The sequence below is a fragment of the Artemia franciscana genome, chromosome 12, assembly GCF_032884065.1.
Source record: "Artemia franciscana chromosome 12, ASM3288406v1, whole genome shotgun sequence".
NCBI lineage: Eukaryota > Metazoa > Arthropoda > Branchiopoda > Anostraca > Artemiidae > Artemia > Artemia franciscana.
In genome coordinates this window covers 625061-648930 of record NC_088874.1, presented here as the reverse complement: position 1 = coordinate 648930, position 23870 = coordinate 625061, and the positions used below count along the sequence as shown (strand labels likewise).

The window sequence follows — 23870 nt, the reverse complement described above, 5'->3', positions numbered from 1 at the left end:
AATCCCGACCGGATCTGGTGAAATTGGGGGGAGTTTGGGGTTACCTAAAATCATGGAAAACGCTTAGATTGGAGGGATTGGGCTGAAACTTGGTGGAAAAAATAAGCACAAGTCCTAGATACATGATTGACATAACCAGAACGGATCCGCTCTGTTTTAGGGTAGTTTGGGGGGGTTGATTCTGAAAAATTAGAAAAAATGAGGTATTTTAACTTACGAACGGGTGATCGGATCTCGATTAAATTTGATATTTAGAAGGATATCGGGTCTCAAAGCTCTTATTTTAAATCCCGACCGGATCTGGTGACATTGGGGGGAATTTGGGGGGGGGGGCCTAAAATCATGGAAAACGCTTAGATTGGAAGGATCAGGATGAAACTTGGTAATTTATGTGACCAGGCATCCCACGCCATCTACCACAGATCTGATCCCGAGGACTTTCGAATCCTATATTTGGGCCCGGGAAACCCTATAAAAATAGGACAGAGCCTATAATTCGAAACGAACCGACCTGTCCGAACCCTGTCATTATCATTGTCTAAAGTCGTTACATTCATCATAATCAAACTGTGCAAAAATTAAAAATATAGAATGGGTATGGAAATTCAAGCTGTAATGAAGGGTAAAAGGCATTCAAGGACAAGTATATTAATTTATTTAAAAAATGATGAATTGGTCATTCAGGAATTCTATTTTATTGCTACTACGTTGACTTTCTCATAACAGGAAATAAATTTACGTATATAATTGTCTATGTAGAACTCAAGTGTACTTGGACCTACCTACGTTAAGGACGAAATTTGCCCCGTTATATCTCATATCATTGCGTAAAATATGAAGTTATCTTACATGAAAGGTTCCGTGGCATAATTTGGAGGCACCATGAGGATTAACACCAAAATCTCGCACAACTGCAGTGCCGACAATGTATTTCATCTCTAATTTGTTAAGTTGAATCACAGAGAACTGGTGGCTGTTGTTGATTGGGGGAGGGTGAGCTATATCACTCACTCTTAACTGCGCCTGACCTTTTTCGTTATTAACACTTTATAATTTCTTGAGAGGGTTTGACAGTCGTACAGAGAAGATGCGCCATATCCCTCAGAGTTTTCTTCTTTCTTTTCGATAATCACCAAAACGGTTGAATCTATTGGCTGTGTTATTCCCACTCAGAACACATTTTCACTTATCATTATCCATAAGAAATAAAATACGTCAATATCTATGAAATTAAATACAGTAAGATAAATTGCTCTGTCACATCTTTCATACTTTTTTTCTCTTTTTCTTTCATTGCTTTTCGTGTTTGTTATTTTTCCTGTATTTTTTTTTTTTTTTGTATGAATATAAACATATTGCATCACTGTCACAGCTCAGAGAATTGGTTACTGGCTTACTAGTAACTGATTCTATTTTAAAATTTCAAATTTGAGAATCAATAAGGCTTAAAAAAGATGGGGTTATGTGTCTCTCCATAAATTACAGAAATGAAGGAAAAATTTGATTTGCTATCGAATTGACTTACATCACAGACGCGAACCAATGAAATTAAAGTGCACGTTTTCTTATGGTACTATAGGTATAAACCTCTCTTTTTCTTTTGCCTGAATTATGTACAAGTTTCAAGCGTGAACAGGACATTAACCGTTCCTGGTGCGTAGGTAATTAGCATTAAATTTCAAGTACATACGAATTAAATTGCAATTTCTACCTGGAACACTTGTTGTATTAGTCGACAATATTGGGGAGAAATGAGTGTTCACAGGCTTTTTAGACCAAATTTTTGCCATTTCAATTTTCTGCTTCTGTTGTAGAATGTGACTTTAAACTGAAGAAATTTTAGAGGGATAAAATGTAGGTTTTTTATTAATCAAAAGATGTGGCTCGGGCGTAGGTGTCATTTTGGACATCAGTTCGTAACCAAAGAGCAAAGTTATTTTACTGCTTGAAAACTCATTCCGAGAAAAAATTAAATTACTTTTTAATTTGATTATGAAATTTAATTTTAATTCAATTTAATTTCGCATTCATATTTCATTATTCAATTTCATACAATTTATTCTGATTCAATTTTAAAGCACTTTTTGATTCTTTTCATAGCCGAGTTAATGAAATGCACCAATCTATCTTTTTTTTCGAAGTAAATGTTGTTGAAAGCAAAGAGATGGAATAACTTTACTCTCATGAAAAGTACTGATGTATTGATTTAGGTACTTACGTGTTATAGCGACCACACTCAAGAAGTGAAGTTAGATAATCCTAATGAAATATACCAAAATATGTTGAAAATCCAGAACTTTAATAACAAAATCATGGAAATTACGAAAGAGAGTTATGGAAAGCAGACCTCCCAGAACACATTATATTAAATACCTAACCCAGCGTAACCAACTCTTTATATTAAATATTTGTCTTAAAATAAACCTGCATAGTAGTTTTTTACCGTTTATCTCTCTGAGACTGAGCTAATTATCTCCGAATGCAGACAGAGAAACCGGTTTTACTCAGATCAACAGCAACCATGTGGTCGATATAACACGTAAGTACCAAGATGCATTAGAACGCCTGTAAATTTTGTGTTTTCTAGAAATGTGGGCAAAGATATTAAAAACTCAACCAATCAAGGCTCTGTTGGCTGATGGTATATACCATTAAAGTTTGTATTGATTAGCGGATTTTCTCAGTCTTGCTGTCCATTTTTCTGGAAAACGTTGATTCTAATGTTTATGTTGATTTCAAATACGTAAGGTTCGTTAAGTTTGATATTACACATCAAATGTTACGAACCTGAGAAAATTTACCCAATTTTGAAAAATGGGAGAAACATCCCCAGAATCTCAAGAGATTTGATGAAAATTGCACTGTCTGATTCACCATATCAGATAACCCTTTCGGAGAGTTTTAAAGCTCTTATATATAAACACATTAGGTTTTGCTTTTTTTTTGTCCGAAGAAGGATCACGGAAATAAATAAATGTTTATTTATTTTTCCCCTGGGGTGATCGTATCGAATCAGCGATCCTAGAAGATCAGGAGCGGGCTCATTTCATCAGAAATAAAAAGTTCTAGTGCCCTTTTTAAGTAACCAAAAAGATTGGACTTCACTAGATTTAAGTAAGTAAGTAAATAAGAAGGACGGCACTAGACCCTTAAGGTCCAAACAGGCGGTTATGCAATTTGGCTATTGTTCACATAAAGTACATTTGTTGTTGGGACATATGCGGAATTTTTTCAGGGGGGGGGGGGGTTTCCACAGGGGTGGATTTTCCACGTGAAAAATTTTTCCATGGGGAGACAGCCAGAAATTAAATATTTTTTTTAAACTGAAAGTAAGGAGCAACATTAAAACTTAAAAACGAGGAGAAATTATTCCGTGTATGACGGGGACTACTCATTCCTTAACTTTCGTTATCTACGCTCAAGTTTGACTTTTCGTCACAATTCTTTAAGAAAGACTTCTTAGATTCAAGACCCGTTGATTTCGAGTGAGAAATACTTTTAAAGAGCTTTTGGATTTTAGCGTAAAGGGCTGACAGAGGGCCAGTCCCCCTCATTTAGGGAATAATTTTGTTGGTTTCAAGTTTAATGTTGCTCCTTACTTTCAGTTGCAAAAGCTTGTTTCTTTTTTATTTTTATTGTGAACTGTATCGCATTGTCGTTAGTCTTAACACGTTAGTCCGAGAAAATAAATAAGTAAAACTAATTTGGCAATACTGACTTTATTTTCACTGTCCTTGGTATGTGAAATGAGGCAAGTCCAACTATATTTGTTTTTAACATTAGCTTGTTCACCGTTAAACGCGAAATAAACAGCTATTTAAGTCCGTTTGCTCAGTTGATTTTATTTTATTTATTTTTTTATAGGCTATTTCTGTCTTTTGTATTGTAGTTAAATAGGGTTTGTCGTAGACAGATCTCCAGGGGGCTAAGGTTTAAATTAAAGGTCTCACTTCCAGAAAGGCGTAATTCATTCTGAATTTTACAAAAAAAAATTATTCAACATATTTTTTGCCCTCTAGTGTAGAGGGCTGAAGCCTCTCTTGTCCTTCCATGTGGGTGCACCTTCTATAAATAAATTAAGAAATAATAATGATATTTCACTAGACACTAAACTGGTTCTTGGCAGAGGGGCCAATTAACGAAAATGTAAGGAGGGATATTAAATTTTTGTCTGGTGAAGATGCAAAAAAGGCAATATTCAAAATATGTGGTTTGGTGGGATTCCTTTGTGCTTTTCAATGAAACAAATTCGAATGAATATTTCGGCCCTATGTCCAAGGGCCGTCCTCAGCAATACAAAAAAGAAAAAACAACTTACAAGAGGATAAAATCAATAAAAACTAAAACGAACAGTTTTTCAAAACAGTCCCAGCATCCTTACCTCAGCGAAGTTCAATCAGGACTGATAAATAAATTGTTATGAAACGAGGCAATTCATTGAAATGAAAGATAATGATTTAAAACACGTTTCTAATGCCAGCCTAGCTTTTTTCGTTGCTGCTCTTATATGTCTATTTGTGACAGGTTCTGTGTTAATATCTATTCATTTTTTATAATATTTCGTATGGTCATTTTTAATTAAATTTGTGTATAGAGCATTCAGTGAATATTCTCATAAATCCCTATTGAAGGAAATATCAAACAGTTCGTGGTAACGAACTGTAGTAAGGAGCGACCCGGCACAATATCAAACGAAACTCTAGAAAACGGAATTTTGATACTAAAAGATACATCAAAAGAATTTGATTTTCATTTTGATTTTAAATATATAAGTTTCATCAAATTTAGTCTTTATCATCAAATGTTACGAGCCTGAGAAAATTTGCCTTATTTTGGAAAATAGGGGGAAACACCACCTAAAAGTTATAAAATCTTAACGAAAATCACACCATCGCATTCAGTGTATCAGAGAACCCTATTGCGAAAATTCAAGCTAAATTCAAGCTTTGTAGAAGTTTCAAGCTCCTACCTACAAAAATGTGGAATTTCGTATTTTTTGCCAGAAGACAGATCAGGGGTAAGTGTTTATTTGTTGTTTTTTTTCCAGGGGTCATGGTATCGACCAAGTGATCCTAGAATGTCGCGAGAGGGCTCATTCTAACGAAAATAAAAAGTTCTAGTGCCCTTTTTAAGTGACCAAAAAATTGGAGGGCACGTAGGCCCCCTCCCACGTTCATTTTTACCCAGAGTCAACGGATCAAAATTTTGAGACAGCCACTTGTTCAGCATAGTCGAAAACCATAATAACTATGTCTATGGGGATCACTTACTCCCCCACAGTCCCCGGGGGAGGGGCTGCAAGTTACAATCTTTGACCATTGTTTACATACAGTAATGGTTATTGGGAAGTGTACAGACATTTTCAGGGGGATTTTTTTGGTTAGGGGGGGTTGAGGGGAGGGGATATGTGGGAGGATCTTTCTTTGTAGGAATATGTCGTGGGGGAAGAGACATTCAATGAAAAAGGCGCAGGATTTTCTTGCATTACTATAAAAAAAAAATTCGAAAAGCAATTGAAATCAGACTTAAGATTAATAATAATATTTCCTTAAATAGGGATTTAGGAGAATATTCATTGAATGCTCCATACACAAATTTAATTAAAAATGACCTTATGAAATATATATAAAAAACCAATAGATATTAACACAGAACCTGTCACAAATAGACCTATAAGAGCAGCAGCGAAAAAAGCTAGGCTGGCATTAAAAACGTGTTTTTAAATCATTTTCTTTCATTTTAGTGAATTGCTTCGTTTCATAACAATTTATTTATCACTCCTGGTTGAACTTCCCTGAGGTAAGGATGCTGGGACTGTTTTGAAAAACTCTTTATTTTAGTTTTATTGATTTTATATTCTTGTAAGTTGTTTTTTCTTTTTTGTATTGCTGAGGACGGCCTTGGACATAGGGCCGAAATATTCATTCTAATTTGTTTCCTACTGTGTTAAAAAAATTCCCTATTGTTCTTCTTGTTTTTGGTGTTTGTGATCAGTGGGACATCTACTCGAAAGGCTTTTCATACCACTTTAAAATTTAGAGATAATGGAATATAATTGAACTTCTAGTGCAGAATACAATACACCGATGGTTTGTCGTTTACAATCATCTTATGATATAATGTTGCAACATATCTACTTGGATTAACATGGATAATTTTCAAAATATAACAGTTCAACATATGGATGAAACCTTTTAATTGACAGTGAAACAAATATACATTTTTGTAACTGGATATTTCGGACACATATACTGTGTCCATCATCAGCAGTAAAACTAAAAGACATTAATAAAAACAAACAAAATATATACCCAATAGGCTAATTACGTGTAGTTTATTGCTCTTGTTTTTTTCTTTCAATGCAACAGCGGAAGCAAATTTCATTGACCTTTTCTGTTCCGGTTCATTATATTTATCTGACATATCAGGTGGACAGAGGTCAAAACTTTTAGGTGAAATGAGATTTACCTTATTTGACCTTAGTAAATTACCATAAATTGAATTCAATCCAAATTCACCTGTATCTCTGTTTATGGAATTATTCTTGAATAATTTTTATTTTTTATTTCGATTGTTTCCCTGAAAATTTGCTTTAAACCTTGGTGCCTAGATATCAAAAAAACATTCTCAAACAAAACAAAATGATTTGGATAATTATAAACATGTTTCGATAGAGCCGACGTGGAATCTTCAGGTTTCGAAGTTATCTACGTGGATAATTTCCATGTATTTTATGGTTTTAAGGCACATTGTTATGCTTAGCACTCATAAGCCTCCAGTTGATTGGCATTATTCATCCTGTCAGCAGCAGGATTGGCTTCGACTGGACTGCCAATCATAGCCTTCAAAATTTTTTAAGGCTGTCCAATCATAACGGATTGTCAAAAAATGATCGATCGCCAAAGAATGCTGCTGGCAGGGTGAATGTTGTCAATCAAGACGAGGCTTTAAGGCCGTGATTAAGTGAACTTGAAAACATCGAGGTTCAAAATAGAAGTTAGGGTAGCCTTCTGTCTCTCAATTCTCTAGAGACCGTTGATTGTCAAAAACCTTTCAAATAGCACTTATTCATTGGCAGAAATAGCAGGTTAATTATACCAGCTTGTCAATTTGGTCTCTAGGGGCGTTATCGGCGACCTGAAACGATTCTTTCGAGCAAAAAATTTGTAAAAATTTCAGGTAGCTGAAAATATTCTATGGGACTGTTCGAAAACAGGAAAATACATCAGAAATGATTGCAATCATCTTACAGGTTATTGTCTTCTGCTCATGATAGTACCGATTTTGTTCTAAAAGCAATATCCTTCATAGAGTACACTTGTGAAAAAGAGCTATACATTTTCTAAGATTTTAAGCAATTAGAGAAAATAGAGCAAAATCCTAACAATCATTTTGTAGCATCTTTAAGAACCTACGGCCTGATATTAAAAGCGGTATTTTCCGCCAACGAATACTTGATTACTTTTTAAATATAAATTTTCAATTTTAACATGGGATTTTCGAGTTCCATCAGTCCACTTAATCACGGCCTTAAACTTTAAAGCTATATACACCAGTTTCTAATAGCCTTTTTTTACGCGTGCTTGTTGCTATATTTTAATTCCAACCTAGGATGGTCTTATACGAGCAAATTTGGACAAATTGATATTCTACAGCTGTTCGTCTCCAGAGAAGCTTGATCGAATTGGTGAATACCTTGCACAAAGAGTCAACAGGGATATATATCGACGTAAATATGCGTAAGCTATTTCGTTAACATTAAACAATCATATGATCAAAAATTTTGGAGGTTTGTCCAGAAGAAAAGTATATTCTAGAGTCTATATACTCTATAGAGTGTAGTGCTATCGACGCTGTAGACTCTTTAGTACTATAGGCGCTATAGTTTTATAGACTCCTATATATTTCATGTTTTCCCCTCTTTTTAATTTTACTCTGAATATGTTATTGCCCTCTTAAGTTGCTGTGATGATTGTGCTCCATTTTGATCTTGCAAAAGGAAAAAAAAGAAATCGCTTCTTTTTTAGATATTAGAACACAAAATTGCAAAAAAAAAAAAAAAAAAGTATCCAAATATCTCAATTTGAGGTTGACATCTGTCTTCAGTGGGCGCAATATATATATATATATATATATATATATATATATATATATATATATATATATATATATATATATATATATATATATATATATATATATATATATATATATATATCTATATATCTATATATATAAAAATAAGTTGTCTGTGGATCTGTGGATCGTGGATCAGGTGACGTCACCTGAAAAAACTGGATCAGGTGACGTCAAAACTGAAAAAACTAAAAAAAGGCAAAAACTACAAAAAAAAACTAAAAACTAATAAAAAAATAAAAAAGCTAAAAAACTAAAAAAACTAGAAAAAAAACTAAAAACTAATAAAAAAGCTAAAAAACTAAAAAAACTAAAAAAAGGCAAAAACTACAAAAAAACTAAAAACTAATAAAAAAATAAAAAAGCTAAAAAACTAAAAAAACTAAAAAAAACTAAAAAAAGGTAAAAAACTAAAAAAACTAAAAACTAAAAAAAAAAGGAAAAAACTGAAAAATAAGCTAAAATAAAGGTAAAAACCAATAAAAAACTAAAAAAAAAACAGAAAAAACTAAAAAAAGGCAAAAACTACAAAAAAAAACTAAAAACTAATAAAAAAAGTAAAAAAGCTAAAAAACTTAAAAAAACTAAAAAAACTAAAAAAAGATAAAAAACTAAAAAAAATAAAAAATAAAAACTAGAAAAAAGGAAAAAACTGAAAAATAAGCTAAAATAAAGGTAAAAACCAATAAAAAACTAAAAAGAAAAAAAGGAAAAAACTAAAAAAAATTTTCATCTAAAAAACTAAAAAAACTAAAAAAGGTAAAAACTAAAAGAACTAAAAAAGAAAAAAATAAATGACGACACTCAAAGAGAAAGCGACCAGGACAAAAGGAATGTTCGATTAGCAATCAACAAAGCACCGGGACACAGGGAGTATAAATGACGACCAGGACATAAGTAAAAAAAAAACTAACAAAACTAAAAAGAAGGTAAAAACTACAAAAAAACTAAAAAGAAAAAAAAACTAAAAACTAATAAAAAAAACTAAAAAATCTAAAAATCTAAATAAACTAAAAAAGAAAAAAAAAGGGAAAAAATAAAGGAGAAAAACAAAACTTAAAAAAAGGCAAAAACTACAAAAAAAACTAAAAACTAATAAAAAAAGTAAAAAAGCTAAAAAACTAAAAAAAGGTAAAAAATTAAAAAAAATAAAAAATAAAAAAAAATAAAAAAAAGGAAAAAACTGAAAAATAAGCTAAAATAAAGGTAAAAACCAATAAAAAACTAAAAAGAAAAAAAGGAAAAAACTAAAAAAAATTTTCATCTAAAAAACTAAAAAAAACTAAAAAAGGTAAAAACTAAAAGAACTAAAAAAGAAAAAAATAAATGACGACACTCAAAGAGAAAGCGACCAAGATTAGCAATCAACAAAGCACCGGGACACAGGGAGTATAAATGACGACCAGGACATAAGTAAAAAAAAAAACTAACAAAACTAAAAAGAAGGTAAAAACTACAAAAAAACTAAAAAGAAAAAAAAACTAAAAACTAATAAAAAAACTACAAAATCTAAAAATCTAAATAAACTAAAAAAGAAAAAAAAAGGAAAAAAATAAAGGAGAAAAACAAAACTAAAAAACGAATGTATATACAGACCGGGACACCGGGATACAAATGACGACCGGGACACAGGGAATATAAATGACGACCGGGACACAGGGACACAACTACAACGGGGACACCAGGGGAAACAGGGGGATATAAATGACGACCGGGACACCGGGACAGGGAATGGTCGATTAGCAATCACCATCAACAAAGCTCAAGGGCAATCATTAGAATCATGAGGTATAGATCTGAATACAGATTGTTTTCCCATGGACCATTATATGTTGCATGTTCAAGAGTCGGTAAACCTGACAATCTATTTATATGCAAAGACAATGGGACAGCAAAGAATGTTGTATATTCGCAAGTTTTACGTAGTTAAAACCATATATATATATATATATATATATATATATATCTATCTATATTCACAGGTGGGACATAGGGACACAACTACAATGGCGCGTAACTATTAGGGCGCGTAACGACTTACGCGCGCGGGGGGGCTGGCGCGAAGCGCCACCCCAACAGCTAGTATATATATATATATATATATATATATAGGATGCTGGGGCTGGGAAAATAATCGGTTTTCGTGGAAATGCGAAATTTTTAAAGTTTATTAATTTTAAAGTTACTCATCAACAGTTATTAGAAAAATAAAATCAAAGGAAGAGGGAGAAGACACTTCTGAAAACGATTGATCAATTTCACTATTGTTTTTCCTGTTACTTTTTTGTGTTTTGAAGCTCCTCGAACAGTAATAGTCAACCTTGCTAAAGGTAAATGAAAATCTAAAACTCCGAAGCAAGGTCTTTATCAAAGGTATCTGTTATGTCAATAATTAAATCAAGCTTGTAAGGAATATTTTAATTCAGAGGTGGAAAACCATGCTTGTGATGGTTTTCACCGCTATCTTCATTAATTTCATTTTTCCGTTTTTGAAGTGAACGTCCGTTAGTATTCCGTTAGAAATGAATAAAACCAAAATGCATAAGAACAGAAATTATTCCATATATAAGAGTTGCTACCCTTGTCAACCCCCCACTCTTTATGCTCCAGTTTGAACTGTTGCCACAAATCTTTAAGAACGACTGTTCAAACATAAGAGCAGCTAAATTGGAACGAGGAGTATTTTTTAAAGCACTATGAATTTTTCAAGTAATAGCGGGGGGGGGGGGATGAGCAGAGGATACCCCCCATGTACGAAATAATTTCTTTCGGTTTTGAGTTTTGATGTTACTCCTTACTTTTAGTTAAAAACACTTTTTTGTTCAATTTTGAGATAATCATACTAAAAGACCAAAGACATTTCGAAAAGAAAGTAAAATTTCCCGGTGTCAGAATTGGGAGTCGAAAAATATGTAGATTTTATTGTGGGGGGGGGACAGCTAAAGATAAAAAATAACACTTCTCTTAATTCAATGAAATATAAATTCCAGAAAAAAGAGCACTAGAAACAGAAGATACCATTTTAGAGACACCAATCCTTGTCCGACTAATCAGGAGTAACTCTTCAGCATAATCAAAATAAGAATCATCATAAATATCATAGTAATACGTAGAGGAGATTTTCGTAAGCACGCCATCAAAAAGTGTAGGTGACAAAACGCCACCTTGTCTAACCCCACTTTTAACTTTAATAGTATTGATTGGAGAAGATTTCAAACTAAGTATAGAATTGGAATACCAATACCGGGCAGGATAACTGAAAAATTAACACCTGAAATATACAGGAAATAAAAAAAGCTGGGAATGGATTACACTGACAAATGATTTGGAAAGATCTGAAGTACTAATGTAAATTCGTCTGAATTATTATCCAGTATGCTGACAACCCATCCCAGGCGGAAAACTAAACTGGTTCTCTCCTTTATTAGTCCTATTCGTTAGATGGGGAATAATTATATATTCAACTAATTTATTTATATTACAAGAAGCAGTAATTTTCCTTCTTTTAATATTGGACTCATAGTGCCACATAGTATACTCTCTGGAACACTGAGTGTGCATATACAACATCTGAAAAAGTAACTGTAAATGAAAAACAAGTGCAGGGCAACTTTCGAAAGATGAACTTTAGATATCCTATCTACATCAATAGAATCTGATTTTAAATTCTCAATACCACTACATACAGCAGAACATGTAATGTGAATTGCATGTCGCTGTGAAATACGGGTAGAAAAAAAAAGTGCAATGAAACGAGAATACACGACATCTACGGAATAGTTAACAGCTTAAAAAATGAAGAATAATGCTTCTGCCAGATAGATGGTGGTATGGCATCACTGCAAGAATAATAATTTTCAAGCTTTTCAGAATTAATCACTTTACGTTGTACACGTTTATTCACAGGGAAATCCATGCCACGATACCTTACTGACATAAGATACCTCTTGTAAGCCGCTTTAGTTTTTTGTTTTAAATCTTCAACACATCCTGATCGTGGGCGGCTTCAATCGTTCCATACTCTAAGCCAGAATTTAGCTTTATTTTTCACTATTGAAGTTAAATTTTGACCCTTTGCAATATCTGATTAACTAGGCTCCTGCATAACTGAATTCTCGTTTGAAACAACCCCAATAAAAAAAAAAAACTCATTTGGCTTAACACATGTTCAGCTCAATCCACGTTTAAGTCAACCCCCTTGCAACCCAACCCCCGTTTAACTGAACTCTCGTTTAATTGAACTCTTGTTAACCTCAATCCCGTGCAACCCAACCCTTATCCAACTCAATCCTTAAACAACTCAACACCATTCAACTCAACCCCCCATGTAAGTCAACATCCATACAATTCAAATGCTATTTAACACTGCAACTCAACCCGGTCTAACTCAACCACAGTTTAATTCATCCCTCATTCGACTCAACCCCTAAGAAAGTCAACCCTCGTTTTACTCAACCCTAAATGGCTCAAATACCACTCAGTACAGCCCTCCCTATATGAACAATACAACTAGAAAATTTGATTCTGCCCGTTTTGACGGAAGTGATAATTCGACTCGAATAAAATGGTCTTTATCATTGGTTAATCCTGATATTTTTTATGCTGCTCAATACAAAACTATTCACCCCCCCCCCACTCTTCTAATAAACAACAATTTATCCTACTGTCGTATGTATTGAAAATTAGCATAGCTTTTCATGCCCAGGACCTGGGCACACTAAATCACAGTTACAGCAGTAGCTGTCACATTCTTAAGAGAAAACCACATAGGTGCATTCCTGAATTTTTTTTTTTTTCAATTTTGAAAAAAGTTCTGGGGTTAGCCAGATTGGTAAGCTTTTTGCTCTTTCTATTAATTCGTTAGCTGAAAGATAACCATTCAATTTGCCATTTAATGTTGTCTCAAAATGTTGAAAATGCTTCCTTTACAATTGTGTCCCAGCTCTCCCCCCCCCCTAATGCCAGGATAAAGCATTTGGCTGTATACAATTTTCCGGTTGCATTATTATATTTGGAAAGAGTGTTGGGTAGTAAATCGAACGGTATATTTACCTTACAGTTGGCGAATTATTTGAACGTTTGACAAATTTACCGCCGAAACCTTTTCCCTAAAACCACAAAAAGCCCAATTTCACTTAAAGCTTAAACCCTATAAAATTATTAAAATCTCAGATTTACCTTAAGTTTTTGGCATTGGAATATATACTGACAACTGCGAGCTAAGTGTGAAGGAAATTTTTAGGTCTAACCAACGTTAGTTCAAACTTATTCACATTAAGGGGCTGATTTTAGTCAAACAATGTTAGATTTAAATGGGGATTGAGTTACATGAGCGTTGAGTTAGATGAAATTGAGTTACAGGGGGGTTGAAATAAACGAGGGTGAAATTCCTCGGGGGTTGAATTGAATAAGGTTTATGTAATGATGAGCTAATTAAATCAATTAGTTGTGTGCATTAAGCCATGGCTAATATAGAAAAGCCAAGATAGATAGTCCGATTGAATGAGAAGTAAATCTGGCATAAGCCCTTTTTAGGATTTTATAAAAAGGGGTTAAATTGAATGGAGTTAAGTTGAATGGAGAAAGAGATATACGCATGCCAAATAGCCAAGAAGACAGTAATACAAGCATCAATAGTTTTCGCGCTCTGTAGAAAATTCAACTAGCTATAGTGCGTTTGATCAGACGCAACACTATAGCGTTGCCTATAGTAAAGGCCATGTGGCTCCTATATTTTATTATTTATTTAATATTTTTTTTCTAGTTGCACTTCATATGGAGGGTGTCGTCGCACAAACTTCGGAAGGGGTTCATTCGATTGGAAGTCGGAAGTTCTAGTGCCCTTTTTAAGAGTCGAAAGTGATCCGAGGCCAACTAGCCCCCCCCCCCTCCACGCCCTTTTATCCCAGATACATCTGTTGAAATTTTGAGATGGCCATTTTGTTAAAAATTGTTCAAAGATCATATTAAAAAAGCTCCGGTGTCGATTAAACACCCCAGGGTCCTGGGACAGGCGTTGTAAGTTATGCCCTGGGGGCGTATATGGTTCTATCATATTTTTAATTTACTAATACTGAAAGCACTATTGTTAAATCTCACGTAGTCTCCTGCAACATGAACTACTTTATTTTGTGCAAAATGAACTCTTTTGAAATTTGACATAAAAGAACTAGTCCACAGCAAACAACCTTAACCGTTAGTTCACATTGATGCGATTTTTTTTAGCGCAAAACAGGTCATGGACAGTAGATGCATGAAAAGTTTCAAAAATGATCACATAGAAACTGTTCATTGCAACTGTTGAAGCGAAATAAAAAATATTATAAAATATCTAAACAGTGTATGCATAGCATTAGGCTAAATCAAGTTCTAGAAGCGAAGAAAAATACTCCAAGGACCAACATGTATTAGCCTAGGATAACTAAGCCTAATTAAAAATATTAACTCATATATTCTATGTTCATTCCCTGAAAATATCTCCCTATGCCATGAGGATTAAAACCTTGGATTAAAAGGATGTGACCCTGATTTTTTTTGTCAGGTATTAATGGGATTTTGTCAAATACGAATGGGAAACTTCTGATAAACATGATTAGTATCTTAGTTGCTTGGTTCTAAAACGGTTTCAATTCGTATTAACAGATGCGATTTTCAGTGACTCAGTGGAAGTATTGCAACGCACTCGGCGTTGTAATGGATTAAATAAAAAAAACAAGTTTTTTCAACTGAAAGTAAGGAGTGACATCAAAACTTAAAATGCACAGAAATTACTTCGTATATGAAAGAGGCTGCTTCCTCATCAACGCCCCGCTCTTTACGCTAAAGTTTGACTCTTTCTCTCAATTCTTCTTTCTAAAACAGTAAAAAACTTTAGCGTAAAGAGCGGGGCGTTGAGGAGGAACAGCCCCTTTCATATACGAAGTAATTTCTGTGCATTTTAAGTTTTGATGTCACTCCTTACTTGCAGTTGAAAAAACTTGTTTTTTTTATTTAATTTCTGAACGTTTTTGAATCAATGCATTTTTTGATTTTGGCTCTCCGCAGAGGAATAATCAAAACGAAATTTGCATATTTTTTTTTTGGCTCAATGGCTTTCTCATAATTTTGATGATTTTGAGAAAAAAAGAGCGGGGGACGAAGCCTAGTTGCCCCCCGATTTTTTGGTTAATTAAAAAGGCAACTAGAACTTTTAATTTTTTACGAATCTTTTTATTGGTAAAAGGTTTACGTAACTTATAAATTAGCTTACGTAAAGAACTTTTGTATTCTCATGTTTTTATTACATATATGAGGGGATTCGCCCCATCGTCAGTACCTCGCTCTTTACACTAAAGCTTAAATTTTATCCCAATTCATTAAGAATGACCCCCCGAATCACAAAAGCCGTAGAATAAGTAGTTGAAATTACCGAAAATACTTTAGCGTAAAGAGCGAGGTATTAGAAGGAGGTGAGCCCCTCATATGGGTAATAATTTCTGTTTGTTTTAAGTTTTATTGCTGTTCCTTACTTCCAGCTGAAAAAACTTTTTCACTTTTATTTTTTAATTGTTTTTTTTAAATAATGCTAGTAAATCCTGCTCTCCCTTCATGGAAATTTTCTTCTCCCATTACAAATTCTCGAAGGAAAGTTCCCCCAGCATATCCCCCTCTTCTCAACCCCTCCCCCAAACCAAAAAAATCCTCCTGAAAACGCCTGTATACTTCCCAATAACCATTACTATATGTAAGCACAGGTCAAAGTTTGTAACTTGTTGCCCCTCCCACGGGGACTGTGTGGGAGTAAGTCGTCCCCAAAGACATAGTTATAAGGTTTTTCGACTACGCTGAATAAAATGGCTATCTCAGAATTTTGATCCGTTGACTTTGGGAAAATAATTAGCGTGGGAGGGGGCCTAGGTGCCCTCCAATTTTTTGGTCACTTAAAAAGGGCACTAGAACTTTTCATTTCCGTTAGAATGAGCCCTCTTGCAACATTCTAGGACAACTGGGTCGATACCATCACCCCTGGGAAAAAAAAAAAAAAAAAAAAAAAAAAGATCACGGCCAGAAGGCCGTGATCTGCCTTCTGGCAAAAAATGCAAAATTCCACATTTTTGTAGATAGGAGCTCGAAACTTCTACAGTAGGGTTCTCTGATACGCTGAATCTGATGGTGTGATTTTCGTTAAGATTCTATGACTTTTAGGGGGCGTTTCCCCCTATTTTCTAAAATAACGCAAATTTTCTCAGGCTCGTAACTTTTGATGGGTAAGACTAAACTTGATGAAACTTATATATTTAAAACCAGCATTAAAATGCGATTCTTTTGATGTAGCTATTGGTATCAAAATTCCATTTTTTAGAGTTTTGGTTACTATTGAGCCGGGTCGCTCCTTACTACAGTTCTTTACCACGAACTGTTTGATTAACATGCATCAAAAAACGGAGAAAATTTGACGGGTTACGCAAAACGACCCTTTTCTCGGGGAATCGCAGCATTGAAAACCCAGGGTAAGAGAGATAGAGACTGAAAGGAAAACTGTAAAGGACCATTAGAATTCCTGGTGGAAGCTCATTCCTTAGCCCCCTTGCAACATTGCAACACCTACACCTTTTGCCACTTATGCCAAAAATATTACCAAATAATAATAAATACCAAAATTTCTTGCTTGTGCATCTACTAAAATTCTTCAAGGTGACAATCCCGCTCAGAAAAAAAGAATGCTTCTTCTGCTACTGACCGTAATGAAGTCGTGATCTGAATAAATCTGATATCTTTAAACGAGCAACTGTGTATGTATTAGGGTGACCGCAAAAAATCAACGTCAGAATTTTGTTCGTCTTAACCCCACGAAACAATTTTCCGTTCCAGATATGTAGATAGCCGAAATTTAAGCTCGATTAAACGACGTTAACCCGTGCCGCTCGTCGCTCAAAGTTTCAAAAAATTCAAATTTTTGACCAAAAAGCAGAAATATAGAGTCATATTTTACTGTATCACAACTCGTAGCTTCCATCTCAAATCAAACAATTCGTGATAACGAACTGTAAATAAGGAGCGATGCAGCTCAATAGCAACAGAAACTCTGAAAAACAGAATTTTGATACCAGTGGATATATCAAACGAATCGGCTTATTATGCTGATTCCACATATGTACGATTTATTAAGCTTAGTGTTACCCATCAAAGGCTTCGAGCCGTTAAAAGTTTGTGTTATTTTCGAAAAGGGGGGAGGACACCCTCTAATAGACAAAAAATTTGACAGTCGACATTTGATTTGATTGCGTTATTTGCAAAAAAAAGGGGGGGAAACACCCTCTAAATGCCAGTCAACTATTTCGAACAGTTCGTGGTAACGAACTGTAGTAAGGAGCGACCCGGCTCAGTAGTAACCAAAACTCTAAAAAACGGAATTTTTATAACATTATTTACATCACAAGAATTGCATTTTAATGCTGATTTTAAATATATAAGTTTTGTTAAGTTTAGACTTACCCATCAAAAGTTACGAGCCTGAGAAGATTTGCCTTATTTTAAAAAATAGGGGGAAACACCCCTTAAAAGTCATAGAATCTTAACGAAAATGGCACCTTCAGATTGAAAGAAAGAGAGAAAGAGTCAAACTTTAGCGTAAAGAGCGGGGTGTTGAGGAGGGAACAGCCCCTTTCATATACGGAGTAATTTCGGTTCGTTTTAAGTTTTAATATCGTTCCTTACCTTCAGTAAAAAAAAAAAAAACTTGTTTTTTTTATTTATTTCTTCCAGGGGTGATCTTATCGACCAAATGAAAATCGGGATAGGGCTTGTTCGGACGGTAATTAAAAGTTTTAATGTTCCTTTTTAAGTGATAAAAATGATTGGAGGGTAACTAGACCCCCTCCCAGGGTGCTTTTTCCCAAAATCGTCCGATCAAAATTTTGAAACAGCCATTTTGTTTAGCATAGCTGTGTCTTTGGAGATAACATGACAAAACCCCTGGGGAAGGTCTTTAAGTTTGACCATTGTTTATGCATAGTATTTTTATTGGGAAGTATGTATATATTTTTTGGTTGGGGGTGAATTTTCTGCTGGAGGTTATCCACGGGAAGAATGTTCCATTTGGAGGGAAGCTTCTGGGGGTAAACTTTTCAGAGGAAATTTTACCCTGGGAACTTGCTAGGATTCCTATACGAAATTATTTTCATTCGTCTTACTTTCTCTTTTCCTACTCAATTTTACTGATAGAGATATTAAGGGTAATTGTCTGGGGTAAATGTAAAAAACTTTAGCGTGAAGGGCGTGGTGTTGAACAGGGGGAAACCCCTTCATATAAGTAATCATTTCTCTTCATTTTAATTTTCATGTTGCTTCTTGCTTTCAGCTGAAAAATACTTTTTTTTTAATTACAATCAAGATAAAAACCTAAATATTTAGCACCAAAAGCTTGTTTTAATAATATAACATTCAGACAAACGTATTAATGTGAAATTAGCCAAAACCCTGTTTATCCAATGTATATTTTTGCACATAACCCAGCCATCGTGCTTATTAGTTGTATTCCAATAAAAAAATAAATAACCAATAATGCAATATCTGAAACATATCTTTATCACAAAAACAATATTAAATGATGCTCAAGGATAACATATGGAAAATCTGGATATCGAAACTGTTACGATCATTGAGGGAAGTAGTATGAATTGAAAAATGGTCGGAACTCCCAGTCAGTGTTTCCAGTCTAGGGGATTTGGGGATTTTTACAAGTCTTCTGGATTCTTAAGAAATTTCTAGTTTTTTTTATAAATCCTGTGATATTTCACGATATAGCGCATAGATTTATTATTCAATCGAATAAATCATACAGGAAGCTAACTAATAAAAAAAATTGAAAACAGTGGTTCATTACACCTCCCCATATGTGCCACATTAGCATTTATGCAACTATACCGCCCTTGAAACTTCCGATTTTACACCATATCATATATAGACCTCAGTGTAATATCATCAATAGAATTGCAAATTGCAAAATTGCTAATCGAAAAATTGCAAATTTTTTAAGCTTGGTAGATTATTTTATTTTTGCTCATTTTTGATTTAATGGAGCTCTTTACTTTCCTTGAAAAACTTATTTTGTGGAATTTTTTTTTAAATTAATTGCCAGTAATAAATGGAAATATATTAGAAGAAAAACATTTTATTTGGATTGTTTTCATTAAAGAAACAATAAGTCCGATGCTTATTAAAATTTTTGAAGGGAGGGACAAATTTTTTCCATAAAATTATAAAAAAAGGTCATTTTCAAAATTGTCGCTGGTGTTCAGTAATCAAACCAGCTTAACTAGAGTAAAAAGAAAATTGTTACTATATTTGTTGGGGAAAGAACTGGGGTTTTGAATGGACAAGGGGAAAAAAGGAAACTGTTCGATTAGATCACCGATAACCAATATTCACTGATCGGACCCAGGTACCCAACCTGGGTCCGAACCAAACCCAAACTCAAATACCAAACCCAGGGTACCCAATCAGGAAAATACGGGGAGGAAGCAAGCATTTTGTTCTATTCTCTGCATAAAGATGCGAAAAGGTATTTTCAAAATTTCAAGAGTCATTTTCGCTTGAGAAAAAACCAAACATCAATCTAAAGGTATTTTTCCACATCTAGGGGGGGGGGGGGTAATTTTACAGCCTTCTGATTCGTGAACCAGTATAGACATGGTGAAGATGCAAAATAACTATTCATTACAATGATAAATAGTAATATAAGTCTAGTGATTTTTTTATTGATTTAGTAATTTTCTTTAATATTGTCGTCATTTATGTGCTGGTTTAGGGATTTTTTCAAGAATTTTGTGATTTTTTTTATCGGGCAGCAACCCCGAAAGTACCTTCTAGGAGATGGCTCTAGGCCTCCCCCTTGGAAAATAGGATTTTCTAAATTTGAGAAAAAAATTTCAGACATTTTTATTAACATAAGCCCAACTCAGTATATAAAAAAGAAGTCAAATCAAAAATAATGCTTGAAAAGCGACCGGTTGGGTACCATTCATGCCATTCCTTTGTACCAATCCAAATAAAACGGGTGTGTTGCAAAAATAGTAATAGAGAAGGAAAAATAATGGCAAAGAAAAACAAATACATAAAATATATTCATATTGTCCAGAACCTGAGATCTGGCACCGGAATCTATAAATCAAAACCGAACCTAGCTAGTCGATAAATAGAAAGCATTGTTTTAAACATCAAAAGATGTTTTGGTACAATTTAAAAGTTCTTGAGTTGCGAAATAAGTCGTCTTGAAAAAATACTATTAAAAGTCAGCATAATAAGGCTTTACTTGTGACTCGGAAAAAAGTCAGAAAACGGGGAAACTTTTAGGGATTTTGGTTTTGAAAATAAGGATTTCTAGCGATTTTCCACCAGCCTTTAAGGGATTTCTTAAAAATTGAAGTGGAAACACTGCTCTCAGTATGAGTTGCATTCTAGTAAAGACAATAAGAGAATGAATTCTAAAATGATACATTATAGGTAATAATCTTTCACATGTCCTTGACACAATCATGTGGGGGAGACCATCCTTGGTACAATTTGGTTGCAATCGTTTTACGTAAGTTCAGGCGTATTTGATTATCTGTGTGCAATCGCAATAAATAGTATTATAAAAATTTGGAGGTGAAACTGATTACGACTTGGAAGAGGATTTAAAAAACAGTTTGATCTTGAAAACGATCAGAAAGATCAGGAGGAATTACTTGAGTGAGACGGGTAAGAGAAGAATCTGAAGTGCCAAAAAAAATATATCTAGATAATATTCTGTGAGTTATCCTGGGTGTAATATCCGAGTAAAATGATCCTGGGCCTCATTGTCCGTTGGTGCAATGACTGGAAGTGCAATATTAAGAGTGTAGCTATCTTGTGTGCAGCCATCCAGATGCAATTACCAGGAGTTACACGGGTTGAATTTACCACAGTATCTATACGAAATTTCTTTTATTTGCTGCACTGTTTCTTTGGTGACTCAATTTAAATGTGGAGATGTTACGGAGGAATCGTCCAGGGAAAATTTTTGGTAAGATTGGAATTGTCTTTGGGGTTTTTCCGTAGGGGGTACTTTTCTTGGAGGGATAGGCCGACTTCTATGCATTGTTTGAAAAAACGATCAGAAATTAAACAAGAAAGAAAAAATAAACTTAAAGTAAGGAGCACCATTAAAACTTAAAACGAGCAGAAATTATTCTGCATATGAGGGGGACTAATCCCTCCTCAGTACTCCGCTGTTCATGCTAAACTTTTTAAATTGTTCCAATTTTTTAAGAACGACTCCTGAAACATAATCCCTCTTTAATTAGATTGCTGTTTGATTAGAAAGCGAATCGAGTCCGCCAGTAGAGAATGTTTCTGGCTAGTGTTACTCGTCGCTAAATTCAGGTTATTATGCTCATCACTTTAATAAAACTTGTAATTTTAATCTTTGTTTTCTCATATACTTGTCAATTACTTTAAGAGATGAATAGCTTTTTTTGAAAGCATTGCAAAATAATTTTTGAGCCACGATGGTCAATCAATGATAATCAATGAGCCACGATTATCAATGATGGTCTATTACATTAAAACTGATTATAACAATGGAAATGCGGTCAATTATTCAATTAGTTGCTTTTCCGTTCGTTATTCGCGACTAGCCTGTCTTACAAGCCAGCCTCGCTTTCCGTTGGTTTTGCGCCACTTTAATTTTTTTTACCGCTGAGATATGGCTTGTCACTCCCTACTCCTGCCTTAATCGCTGCAACAGACCCAATCAAATTACGGTTATATTTTACCAGGTTTCTTAAAAGAACGATTTTTTAAATTAGGTTTTACGAAATGAGTACACTATACGGTACATTCGTAAATTGGCTTATTGCCAAAAACACGATTTTATTTATCAAACTTTCAGGTTTATTACACTTTCAATGGAAGCCATGGACCAATTGCTTGCTTCTTGTCACAACAGAGCTTTGAATCTTTATCTGGAAAGTTTTTTACTAACCATTGAAGACCTCTTGCAATCTGACAACCCTGATCTGAAGATATTAGCATCACAATCAGTAAGTTCCAATTTAATTCACAACCAGAGTTTTCACTTCCAGAACGAAAAAAAATAAATAGGTGAACTGTCTGGAATTCAATAGACAGGTTAGAAAATAAAAATGTTCAGTCTCACTAAAACACGATTTTTTGCTTTTCGAGATTTGTTTTTAAGCAAAGTCTGAATTTTTTTTGCACACTGGGTTCGATTTCAGAATAAAAGGTAGTAATCTGGTTCATTTGCTAAAGGGTACGTAGTGATACAAAACGTTTTGAAAAATAAGAAAAATCTGAAACAGTGGTTGGTCTTACAATTTCAATATACCAGTCAATTAAAGAATTTGAGCTGTCGGAAATTTTACACAAAAAAGTTAGTTTTCTTTCTTGGAACTAGGATAATTTTAATTTTAAAAATATTTCTAGTATGAGGGCCCCAGTGTTTCCGATTGCCTCCGGGGCCTCTTGTTTTATAATAATATGTAAAACCTTCTTGAAATCCGAATGGTTCCAATCTACATATAGTTTACTGGTATTGGGGATAAAATAGTAGCCTACAAACAGCTTATTGACCACTTACTATTCTGACTTATTAAATACTGGTGATCAACGCCATTTTTTCCCCTTTGGTTGCCGGATTTCCAGTCATTTGATGGAATTCTGGGCAAATGCTTGGGTTGCTTCATTTTCCATTGATAGTTGAATGATTAGTTTGTCCATTCCGTGGTATTTTATCTAAAATAAAACTTTCTAATTCTCTTTTAGAGCTGGTGGTGGATTTCACTTTGGAAGATAAATTTCCTATCACCCGTTGAATACAATAGTCTTATGGCCAAAACCCAATTTGTTTGTTTCAGTTTAAAGTTGAACACTCCATTTTTCCAACCAAAGTTTTGTTAAAAGCAAATGAAGTTTTCTCTTCTAAGGATGTTCTTTTGAATATGAGCTTGTAATGAGATATACTATTGCTCTTCTTCCTCTGATAGATATTCGAAAAGTTTGTTGTTTTTTTTTTCTCTAGAAATTGTCTAAGGAGATCATTAAGAGTATTGCTTTCAATCGCATAGCCAGAATTCACGCAGCAACGTCACTTGGTCATGTTCGCTTTATATAAGCTGTTATCTTTTGCCACAACTTAGATTTGTGTCATTATGTTTAATTTAATTTAGTATAAAAATTAAACTAATAATAATATAATATATATTAATATAAATAAGTATACTTTTTAAAAATTGCTTTATTTTAGTTCAATAGATTTGCTAATATAGAAGAAGACGTCCCGCAATATCATCGCCGTTATAAATTCTTTGTGGAGTCGTTTTCTCAAATATGCCATTCCTCGCACAATAACCCAGATGTAAGAACCCGTCTCCGGTTAGCTGGTTTAAAAGGGATTCAAGGTGTTATTCGAAAGACTTGCTCTGAAGAACTGGCTGATAGCATATGGATAGAAGATCGAATGAATTTGATTATGCCCTCGCTGCTCTTCAATATGCAGGATGTTAGGTATTTTTTTACTGCTGCTTGTCTGCTGATTACGCAATTAATTGTTTAGACAACACTGATTTTCTGTAAATAGATAAATCGGAAAAAAGTCAAATTTTTTGAAAAACTGGTGATCAATATGAATTGAGCGTGGATATTCGAATATTTAAATTCATATCCAAAAATCCTTTAAGTGGGAAACATACAAATAAATAATTCGAAATTTTAAG

At 34.0% G+C, this 23870-nt stretch overlaps 1 protein-coding gene across 4 annotated transcripts in view; it reads left to right on the top strand.

Moving 5' to 3' along the window:
• The window catches only part of LOC136033549 (protein EFR3 homolog B-like), a 77916-nt gene extending 54046 nt beyond the window's left edge, over positions 1–23870 (top strand). For 2 of the 4 annotated variants that reach the window (XM_065714295.1, XM_065714294.1), the window contains exons 4-6: positions 7612–7739; positions 22028–22178; positions 23402–23865. In XM_065714295.1, the coding sequence (XP_065570367.1) occupies positions 7612–7739; positions 22028–22178; positions 23402–23710 (588 nt within the window). In that variant the 3' untranslated portion in view covers positions 23711–23865. Of the gene's footprint in view, positions 1–7611; positions 7740–22027; positions 22179–23401 lie in introns of all 4 variants that reach the window. The other 2 variants (XM_065714292.1, XM_065714293.1) reach the window with 2 other exon arrangements.